Source organism: Rattus norvegicus, chromosome 7 (assembly GCF_021556685.1).
Source record: "Rattus norvegicus strain SHRSP/BbbUtx chromosome 7, alternate assembly SHRSP_T2T, whole genome shotgun sequence".
NCBI lineage: Eukaryota > Metazoa > Chordata > Mammalia > Rodentia > Muridae > Rattus > Rattus norvegicus.
Window position 1 is genome coordinate 5,821,793 of NC_141540.1, and position 11,547 is coordinate 5,833,339.

At 45.1% G+C, this 11,547-nt stretch overlaps 1 protein-coding gene across 1 annotated transcript; it reads right to left on the bottom strand.

Annotated features, from left to right (window-relative positions):
• Nucleotides 1-7,270: 7,270 nt before the first annotated feature.
• Apon (apolipoprotein N) lies at nt 7,271-8,674 on the bottom strand. Its single transcript, NM_001009385.1, is given in 2 exon segments — nt 7,271-8,464; nt 8,631-8,674. A coding segment is annotated over 1 exon segment (768 nt). The 5' UTR covers nt 8,445-8,464; nt 8,631-8,674; the 3' UTR covers nt 7,271-7,676.
• Between the last annotated feature and the right edge of the window lie 2,873 nt (nt 8,675-11,547).

Consider the following 11,547-nt stretch of genomic DNA (forward strand, 5'->3'; position numbering starts at 1 on the left):
ACCACTGAGCCATCTCTCCAGCCCTAAAGATATTTTTAAAGGATTTATTTTATGTAGATGAATGCATGTACATGTGCATGTCAGAAGAGGACATTCAATCCCATTACAGATGGCTGTGAGCTTCTGTGTGGTTGCTGGGAATTGAACTCAGGACCTCCAGAACCAGGGCAGCCAGTGCTCTTCCTCCCCCCCGCGCCCCCCCCCCCCCCCCGAGCTGGGGACCGAACCCAGGGCCTTGCACTTGCCAGGCAAGTGCTCTACCGCTGAGCTAAATCCCCAACCCCGCCAGTGCTCTTAATCTCTGAGCCATCTCACCAGCCCTTACCTTCCTTTTTGCATCTTATGTCTTAAAAAGTTCCCCTCCAAGATGGGAGATTTCAGTGTCAGAGGAAACTGTCACCTGTCCCCACTCCCACCTTTTTTTCTTTCTTTCTTTTTTTTTTTTTTTTGAGATAAGCTCTCACATTGCCTAGACTAGCCTCAAACTCAATAAGTAGATCTGCCTTTAATAATTTCTTGTTCTTTTTTTCTCCCCGCCCCCCTTTTCCCCACTCTCACCCCAACACAGGGTTTCTCTGTATAGCTCTGGCTCTTAATCCAGACTGGCCTTGAAATCAGAGAGATCTGCCTGCCTCTGCCTCTTCAGTGCTGGGATTTATTTTTATGTGCATTGATTTTTGCCTGCATGATGCATGTGTGTCTGTGTGTGGGCGTCAGCCTCTTTGTAGACAGTTAGGATCTGCCTTGTGTGCTGGGAATTGAACTCGAGTCCTCTAAAAGAGCAGCCAGTGCTCTTAATCTGTAGGCCATGTCTCCAGACTGACTAGTTCTTAGTCTAACAGAACATGGTGGTTGCTGGTCCTATGTGCTGGCCCCAAAAACCTTCTTCCCTGGCCTTTAGCAGAGGGGTGTTTGCCTTGATTAGCTGCTAAACCCTGGTCATCACTGCATGTTTATAGACATGGGGCTTCCCACGGGGACATGAGTGATGGTCAGTGTCCGTGGCCTCATCTCAGCCTTTCCCCTTGGGTTTGACAGAGTGGATCTGAGCAGTGGGGTGCAGAACTGTGCCTGAGTACAGTATGGTCCCACTCTGGGCAAGAGCTACACCACATTTTCACACTCAGCCTCTGCCTGTGCACAGTGAGGAAGGCTTATTTGCCTACTCTGTAGCAGACTGAACTGTTGTTAAGAGCAGCAGGAGAGCAACCAGGATATCTCCTGGAGAGCCCCAGTCTAAATAGCTAGCTGTACTAGCTGGCTGAACAGAAAAAAAACCTGTGTGCCTTTTACACCACAGCTTCCAGGCAAAGCTGCAGGCCCGGCAGTCAGGCTGGGCTGGGGGAGGGGCAGACAAAAGGTTATGGTTGTGCAAGAAGTTTGTGAACAGGATCTGGTATAAGCATCTGTGATGGTTGGCATATGCTTGGCCCAGGGAGTGGCACTATTAGAAAGTGTGTCACTGCTCTGCTCCCAAACCCCGTGAGAGAGAGACCTCACCGCCTGATCAGGTGGGCACTCCTGAGGCTGCAGAGCGGAGGAGACCACCAACACTGCCCACCCCTGCCCACATCCCTGGCCCAAGAGGCAACTGTATAAGGCCTCTGGGTTCCCGTAGGGGAGGGCCCAGGAGCGGCAGGACCCCTGCGCCTGAGACACCGCCGGAACCTGAAGGAAACAGACCGGATAAACAGTTCTCTGCACCCAAATCCCGTGGGAGGGAGAGCTAAACCTTCAGAGAGGCAGACACGCCTGGGAAACCAGAAGAGACTGCACTCTGCGCACATCCAGACGCCAGAGGAAAACACCAAATGCCATCTGGAACCCTGGTGCACGGAGGCTCCCTGGAAGAGCGGCGCAGATCTTCCCGGTTGCTGCCACAGCGGAGAGGACTTAGGCAGTATCCCACGAGCAAACTTGAGCCTTGGAACCACAGGTAGGACCAACTTTTCCCCTGCAAGAAACCTGCCTGGTGAACTCAAGACACAGGCCCACAGGAACAGCTGAAGACCTGTAGAGAGGAAAAACTACACGCCCGAAAGCAGAACACTCTGTCCCCATAACTGGCTGAAAGAAAACAGGAAAACAGGTCTACAGCACTCCTGACACACAGGCTTATAGGAACAGTCTAGCCACGGTCAGAAATAGCAGAACAAAGTAACACTAGAGATAATCTGATGGCGAGAGGCAAGCGCAGGAACCCAAGCAACAGAAACCAAGACTACATGGCATCATCGGAGCCCAATTCTCCCACCAAAATAAACATGGAATATCCAAACACACCAGAAAAGCAAGATCTAGTTTCAAAATCGTATTTGATCATGATGCTGGAGGACTTCAAGAAAGACGTGGAGAACTCCCTTAGAGAACAAGTAGAAGCCTACAGAGAGGAATTGCAAAAATGCCTGAAAGAATTCCAGGAAAACATAAATAAACAAGTAGAAACCCATAGAGAGGAGACACAAAAATCCCTGAAAGAATTCCAGGAAAACACAATCAAACAGTTGAAGGAATTAAAAATGGAAATAGAAGCAATCAAGAAAGAACACATGGAAACAACCCTGGGCATAGAAAATCAAAAGAAAAGACAAGGAGCTGTAGATACAAGCTTCACCAACAGAATACAAGAGATGGAAGAGAGAATCTCAGGAGCAGAAGATTCCATAGAAATCATTGACTCAACTGTCAAAGATAATGTAAAGCAGAAAAAGCTACTGGTCCAAAACATACAGGAAATCCAGGACTCAATGAGAAGACCAAACCTAAGGATAATAGGTATAGAAGAGAGTGAAGACTCCCAGCTCAAAGGACCAGTAAATATCTTCAACAAAATCATAGAAGAAAACTTCCCTAACCTAAAAAAAGAGATACCCATAGGCATACAAGAAGCCTACAGAACTCCAAATAGATTGGACCAGAAAAGAAACACCTCCCGTCACATAATAGTCAAAACACCAAACGCACAAAATAAAGAAAGAATATTAAAAGCAGTAAGGGAAAAAGGTCAAGTAACATATAAAGGCAGACCTATCAGAATCACACCAGACTTTTCGCCAGAAACTATGAAGACCAGAAGATCCTGGACAGATGTCATACAGACCCTAAGAGAACACAAATGCCAGCCCAGGTTACTGTATCCTGCAAAACTCTCAATTAACATAGATGGAGAAACCAAGATATTCCATGACAAAACCAAATTTACACAATATCTTTCTACAAATCCAGCACTACAAAGGATAATAAAGGGTAAAGCCCAACATAAGGAGGCAAGCTATACCCTAGAAGAAGCAAGAAACTAATCATCTTGGCAACAAAACAAAGAGAAGAAAAGCACACAAACATAACCTCACATCCAAATATGAATATAACAGGAAGCAATAATCACTATTCCTTAATATCTCTCAACATCAATGGCCTCAACTCCCCAATAAAAAGACATAGATTAACAAACTGGATACGCAATGAGGACCCTGCATTCTGCTGCCTACAGGAAACACACCTCAGAGACAAAGACAGATACTACCTCAGAGTGAAAGGCTGGAAAACAACTTTCCAAGAAAATGGTCAGAAGAAGCAAGCTGGAGTAGCCATTCTAATATCAAATAAAATCAATTTTCAATTAAAAGTCATCAAAAAAGATAAGGAAGGACACTTCATATTCATCAAAGGAAAAATCCACCAAGATGAACTCTCAATCCTCATCTTCGGTTGGTTTATATACAAGTGTGCAATTTCTAGGCTTGAAAGTAAAATGATGCTATCTGGTGCTGGATAGAGGAGCCTCATTTTTTATTATGGCAGCTTGCTATTTTTGTAACATGGTGATTTGGTTGAACACAATAAAGTACAGTAGTAACTGATCTCCCCTTCTTCCTGGATGAGTGAGGAGATGATTAAATGTTGATGTCAGCATCCTTGAGCATATTCAGATGAGCTTCTGCTTCTGTTGAAAAGGATGCTGTGTTTGATTGTGGCCCGAAGCTTTGAAGCACTACTTGGCATCTCCTTCCTTGGAGGTCTCACTGTTTAAACATAACAGATTTGATAGCTTGTTGGTACGGTGAGGTCCAGTTTGTCTCCACTAGGTCATCTTCATGTGAATCCGGTGGTTATACGGTTTTGTTTTAGGGATATTTCATTTTTTTAATAACGGTTTTAGCTGACATTCATGGAGAGAATGAATCCTTAGAACTGTGCCACTAGTGAAAGGAAATCCTGTCTAGAGTATGTTTCTTTACAAAGCTGTGTCACACCATCCTTTGGGCCCTCTGCTGGAAAAGTAGAATCAAGTCTCAAATAATGCCTTTTAAATTGTATCCTCTAGTATTATAGATGTAGGACAGTACTGTATCATACCTCTGTGGATGTAAAATAGCTTATACCTGCTTTATGATACGTAGTAGTGACCGTGCTTTATCAGAGCTGTTTTTAATGATGTTGCTCAGAATGTTTTCTTTCCAGATGATGATTGAGAAGCTAATTTAAAAAAAAAAATGGTGCCAGGTACCACAAGAGTAACAGAACTGTGCTGTTTTCTCGGGTTTTGTTTTTTTTACTTTTTTTTTTTTTTTTAGTGGAGTGTGCTGGATGTCTCTACAGTTTTGTTCAGATGACTGCAGAACCTGGAAAAGCTGTTGCTGCTGTTGATGCATAACACACTGCTATTATTGGTCTTTTTATATAAATATAAATATATATATTATATATATACAGATATATAATTTGAATTTTTTGAAACTTTAGCTGTGCTGTCAACTTTGGAAAAAAGTATCCCCGTTTACTGTGTTGAGTTGGCACTGTACAGAAATTAACAGCCATATTGGTCTAGAAATGTTGAACTTAAGTTTTTTCCATTTGTACAGGGGTAACACACTGTATTAAATATGTAAGGTCTTATCTACGTGGGTTTGATTACAAAAACTAATAAAGTATTCTCTAAATTCAAAAAAAAAAAAAAAAAAGAAAGTGTGTCACTGTGGGGGTGGTCTTGGAGACCTTCCTCCTAGCTCCTCCTAGGATGCTCAGTCTGCTCCTGGCTTCCTTTGGGCAAACATGTAGAACGAGCTCCTCCTGCACCAGGCCTGCCTGGATGCTGTGATGCTGCCATGCTCCCATCTTGGTGATAATGGACTGAACCTCTGAACCTGTAAGTCAGCCCCAATTAAATGTTGTTCTTTATAAACTTGCATTGATCATGGTGTCTGTTCACAGTAATAAGACCCTAACTAAGACAGCATCTCAGAAGTGGAAAAAAATAAAAATAAAAGAAGGGGGAGGAGACTATGTCTTGTTATTTTGTCTTTTTTTTTTTTTTTGTCTTTTTTTTTTCCGGAGCTGAGGACCGAACCCAAGGGCCTTGCGCTTGCTAGGTAAAAGCGCTCTACCACTGAGCTAAATCCCCAACCCTGGAGACTATGTCTTAATCTGGATCTTAAGAAATGGTAATAAATACAGCAGGGGGCGGTGGCTGCAGGCCTGGAGTCTCAGATGAGGGAGGCCTAGCTAGGTCAGCCCTTGCAGTACAGACAACAGTTCTCAAACCTCTTCCCTTAGTCTGAAGAGCGCCTAGGGCTCAGTTGAGGCAACATCTATCCTCATAAAGTCCCAGTGACAAACCAAAGTCACACTCCACCAACATTAACCCTGGGGGTTATTTACAGAGCAGGGGTGACCCTAAAGCAGTGGCCAGCATGGACGACGATGGGCTCCCTGTTCTTTCACTGCTCCCAGTTTATACTCAAACCTCTCCCTGAAATCCTGAGGCTACGTACAGTACAATTAGGGCAGAATTACCTGTAATTAGCTGGGAGGAGTGGCTGGGTACTCAGATGAGGGTCTCTGTCCTTCCTTTGGTCAGGAAAGGTCAGCAGTCAACAAGCCCAGCTATGACCATCCCTTTTGAGCAGGGTCTGCAGCAGTTTGACTGGGAGGGTAGTCTGGTACAATATCCCAACCACTGACTCTCAGCTTCTGCTCCTCTCAGTTGGGCCCAAGAAATGAGAATGGGGGGTGGCAAGATGACTCAGTAGGTGAAAGGGTTTCCATCGAGGCTGGGGAGGGAAATGTAATCACCAGAGCCCACAGGGAATGAGAGCAATGACTCTCGACTGTTGTCCTCTGACTTGCACACATACCTGACCTCCCTCCTCATGTGCTGTGGCATGTGAGCGATCACTCGCCTACCCACATGCTCACGCACGTGGTAACACATGCATTTTTTTTTTTTTAGATTTATTTATTTGAGTACACTGTCACTCTCTTCAGACACACCAGAAGAGGGCATCAGACCCCATTAAGATGGTTGTGAGCCACCATGTGGTTGCTGGGATTTGAACTCAGGACCTCTGGAAGAGCAGTCAGTGCTCCTAACCACTGAGCCATCTCTCCAGCCCCAACACAAGCATTATTAAGAATAGATATGATAGGGGTTGGGGATTTAGCTCAGCGGTAAAGCACTTGCCTAGCAAGCACAAGGCCCTAGGTTCAGTCCCCAGCTCTGAAAAGAAGAAAAAAAATTATTAAAAAAAAATAGATATGATAGAAAAAATTTAAAAAGAAATGAGGGGGCTGGGGATTTAGCTCAGTGGTAGAGCGCTTACCTAGGAAGCGCAAGGCCCTGGATTCCGTCCCCAGCTCCGAAAAAAAGAACCAAAAAAAAAAAAAGAAATGAGAACAACAACTGCTCGACAACAGTCACTAGATGCTCCATTTCCATACAGTGACAGGAACCCCCAAAGTCCTGTGCAGTCCCGCTGGGGAGAGCTGAGACAGCTCTGGGAGGTGTGGACCCTGTCCAGCTTCCTGCCTCTGAACAGCGGAAATGGCTGTCTCTCTACAAATACCTGCTCAGTCACACTAATTGCTCAAAGCTTGGCCTTAGGGCATTGGTACGCACTCCTTGTCCTTGCACAGCCCTTTCTAGGTGACAGAAGGAGCCGCATACACCCAGAGTCAAGAACACCTTGAAGCCTGGCAAGAACTTTTTAGCCTGAGGCAAGAGGACCACTCCAAAGTCAAGGTTAGCATGAACTTTGTAGTGAGTTCCAGGACTTTATATTAAATTCCCTTAAAGCTCCCAGAACAGTAGTTCCAATATAGAAGCAGCTTTTTATGTGTCTCATCAGTTTAAGAATTAACCGCAGTAGGTCGTGATAGTGGCTTAGTGGTAGACTATTTGTCTCATATTCCTGAGGCCCTGGGCTCAGCCCCAACACTACAAACACAGATGAGAAAGCAAGACGATCTCAAAGTACCAGAACAAATCCAGACATGGTGGCATATACCTTTAATCTCAGCACTTGGAGGCAAAGGCAGGTGAATCTCTGAGTTCCATTGTTACCCGGTCAGATCCTGTCTCAAGAACAAAACAAAACAAACCTTCTTCCCCTTAATATTCCAAAACAAATGAAGATGAACATGACCAAGGTGCAGAATTCAGCTGGGGAATTAGAAAATGTTAAGCAGGTAGAGAGGGAAATTGTAATACCATAGCATTTAAAAACTGAAAGATTGCAGTCAAGCGTCTTCACACATTAGGATCAAAGGAAGACAATGTATCGATCGATCAATCCCAAAATGTAGCTAGCATCTAGCTACACACCCTGGGCAGTTGCTGTGTGTGTATCTACTAAAGGGCATGTTGTGAGAAAGTTCACGCCATGCCTGGAAGGCCTTATCTATCCAAAATAGGTCTGAAAAAAGTTCCTCAAAAAGCTCATGAAAACGCGCTTCAGAAGGACTGTCAGCCGTGAAATCAAGTATACGCGATCTTCTATGGGTATTGTGGCATTTTCAATTTCTGGGTTACTTATCAGCCTCTTGCCTACTTCATTCATATGTTCCCAAGACTCCATGGTACACTGCTGGGTGGCATTGACTGCAGAAGCCTTGAACTCTCTTACCAGGTCAATGGAAGGGAGCTTCTCAGCCACCTCAACCAGCAGCTGTGCCAACTCACGCAACACCCACCCCTGTTCAGAGGTGCATGCCTCAGGCACAGTAACTGAGCGCTCGACCCTCTTTATTTCTCCAGGGGATGCTACCAGATGCCTCAGAATGGCTTCATTATTGCCAATGCCTTCCTCCTGGCTATGCTTTTGACTCTCGAGAATCAGAGTTTCTGTGCTGTCTTTTCCTCCCATTTCCCTGAGCTGAAGCTGTAGAGAGTAGGCCTCAGCAGGGCAGCCGATGTTTTCCAGGACAACTCTCAGTGCTAAGAGGGACAAGGACTCAGACAGAGGAGCTACTGGGGGCAGGGGCGCCATGCTTAGGAGGTTCCGACAGGTACTGGAGGTCGGAGGAGGACTCTTGCTGTAGAGCAGTTGTGTAGGCTCAGTTTCTGTGCCAGCTGGCTGATGGGGCAGGCCACCATCCTGAGTCTTCCATGGAAAGGCGGTCACCGAGGACAGTAAGATACAGCCAAGGAACAGTGCAGCCTGGATCATGGTGGGTCGGCAGGACAGTCCTGTTGGGAAGGAGCAGAGCTCAGGTGAGGAAGGGCTGGGGGTGGAATATTCAACACGAACAGCCGCCAAGAACGGTCAGAGCTTGGTAGAGCCTGGGTCCTTGGAGACTTCAATTTCCCCAGACACACTTTCACCCTCTCTTCAGAGGCTGTTTGTTACCCTCACCTGTCTGAAAAGCAGCAGAGGAATGAGGTGGTCTTGTCTCAGCACGCCCCTAGTTAGAGTGGCTACCTTCCAGATCTTAACTTCTTGTAGCTGATGACTGAAAACAAATATTTACCACCTCTTTCTGGGGTAGACTTTGTCCCACCAGCTATTGCCCCATCCTGACAGGGCTCCTCCTCTATGGCTTGGCTGTCCCTAGACCATAGTCCAGTCACCCTAAACAGTTATGTAGACCTAAAGCAAACCAAGCAGTTTCTCTGTATCTTCTAGGCAATGGGAAGTTTGTTCTCTTTTGAGACTGAACTTTCTGTAGCTTTAGCTGGCTTGAAATTCAACTAATTTGCCAAGGATGACCTTGGATTTTGATCCTTCCGACACCACAGTCCCAGTACTGGGATTTACAGGAGTCTGCCACCAAGTGCATTGCTGTGGTACTGGGAACCAAATCCAAGGATTCATGCATGTTAAGCAAGCACACTGACAACTGGGCTACACTCCAGTCCACCAGCCCTGCTTACCTTAAAGACTTACCAACCACAAGTTTTGAAAAATAGAACCTACAACAAATCAAATTGTATCAAAGCAGTCTTTGGGTTTTGCTTTTACTGTTTTATTGGTTGTTGTTTGTTAGGAATTGTTCTGTTGTTGTTTCGAGACACAGTTTCTCTGTGGGAGCCCTTGCTGTCCTGAACTCACTCTGTAGACAAGGCTGGCCTCAAACAGAGATCTGCCTGCATCTGCCTCCCAAGTGCTGGGATTAAAGGTGTGAGTCACCGCCTGTCACCTGGAGTTTTTTTTTTTTTTTTTTGGACACTATAGTCCAAGCTGGCCTAACTTCCTCTGTAGAGTAGGTAATCCCACTTTAGTCTCCAGAGTGCTGGGGTTATAGGCACGAGCAACCACACCTGTTTTGTTTCAAGACAGGGTCTCAGACACGTGGATAAAAGTTTTTTTCTGGGGGCTGGGGATTTAGCTCAGTGGTAGAGCGCTTGCCTAGGAAGCGCAAGGCCCTGGGTTCGGTACCCAGCTCCGAAAAATAGAACCAAAAAAAAAAAAAAGGTTTTTTTCTGGAACAAGCCTGACAACCTGAGTTCAGTCACTAGAACCCAGGTAATAGATACAGACTTGTGACATTTCCAATAATAATAATAATAAAATGTGATTATTGCTGGGAGCTTTCCTGGCAGGGAAGGGTTGGAATAGGACGCGCGTGGGACACAGGTCAAAAGATTGCTATCTCTGGCTTTTTAATTTTGTTTTAACTGTTCTGCTCTGGCAATTAACATGCTCAGTAGAGGTTTTGTTTCTAGTGCTCCTTTTTCTGGCTAGGTCAGGGAGCTCATTAACTCTTTCTGAACCAGACAGAAAAAGGAGAGGAAAGATGTCACTCACGAGGATGGGGCAGAACCCCCCTAGCCAAACTATCATCTTTATTTCTTCTCTTGGGCCTTTTTATAGACCAAAGTTCTTAGAAAATTACCTGGTAGATAAAAGGTTACACAAAAAGGGAGTCACAGAAGGATGTTGATGTAAGTTCAAAGCAGTGTTTCATTACCTACCATAAGCTCATTATAAGTTCAAAGCACCTGTTTCCCAGGCCTTGCTTTATCAGAGTGCACACCTACGGCTCCAGCCTTGGGCCTAAATGCTTTTCCTTGTACACAAATTTGTCCCAAGGCTATTTCTCTTTTTAGTGTAATCGTGAAACCTCACTGCATTTCTTCTTTTTTTTTTTTTTGGTTCTTTTTTTCGGAGCTGGGGACCGAACCCAGGGCCTTGCGCTTCCTAGGTAAGCGCTCTACCACTGAGCTAAATCCCCAGCCCCCTCACTGCATTTCTTACTATGCAGCCTTACTTATTCTATTCTTTTTTTTTTTTTTTTTTTTTTTTTTTGGAGCTGGGGACCGAACCCAGGGCCTTGCGCTTCCTAGGCAAGCGCTCTACCACTGAGCCAAATCCCCAACCCCCACTTATTCTATTCTTGATTCTAACTTTACTACATCTTTCTAGCAAAACAACCATCTCTTAAAACTTTCTTCCTAAGATTATTTGAATTAAATCAGGAACTCTATATAAATTCATATTTTTTTTTTTCCGGAGCTGGGGACCTAACCGGGGCCTTGAAGCTTGCTAGGCAAGCGCTCTACCACTGAGCTAAATCCCCAACCCCAAAATCAGATTCATTTAAACAGCATTAATTCATGAAAGTTCATCATCATGTTGATCTGCAGGATCTGAGTGGCTCAATAGGTGGGTTAATGCCCAGGGGTTATTATATTAATTCAATAATGACTGGAAAGGCGTTTCACCTGCAAGAAGCAATCCTGAGATGAAGGCTCTCAGGCCTTGCCTCTCAGAGCTCTTAGTTCATGTGAAAAGGTGGGCCACCTCCAGGAAGGCCAGCTGTTAGCTTTAGCCTATCTGAGATGGCTCCCAACAGATTATATGTATGGGTGTTCCATGTATGTGTGTGTGCCATGTGCAAGCTGTGTACACCAAAACTAGAAGGTATCAGATCCCCTGGAACCAGAGTTGCAGATGGCTGTGAGCCACCATTTGGGTACAAAGGAACCCAGGTCCTCTGGAAGAGCACCCGTGCTCTTTACCACTGAGCCATCCCTCCAGTCCCCCATAACTAGTTTTTAAGGGGAAGCTTATGAAGACTTTGAAGAAGAGGGAGTGGCTATATTAATATAACCTAAAGGGTAGTGGACTTTTTTTTTGAGAGAGGGTTTACTCAAGCTTTGTTTGTCAAGGCTGGCTTCAAATTCCTGATCATCCTGTTGCCATCCCCCAACCTCTGGGTTACAAGCGTAAGCTAGCTAAAGAGTAGACTAGAGAAAAATTACTAGCGTAGTGATGTCATGTGAGTGAGAGGGACTCAGTATAAAGTAGGTAGGTATTTGGCTTTCATCCT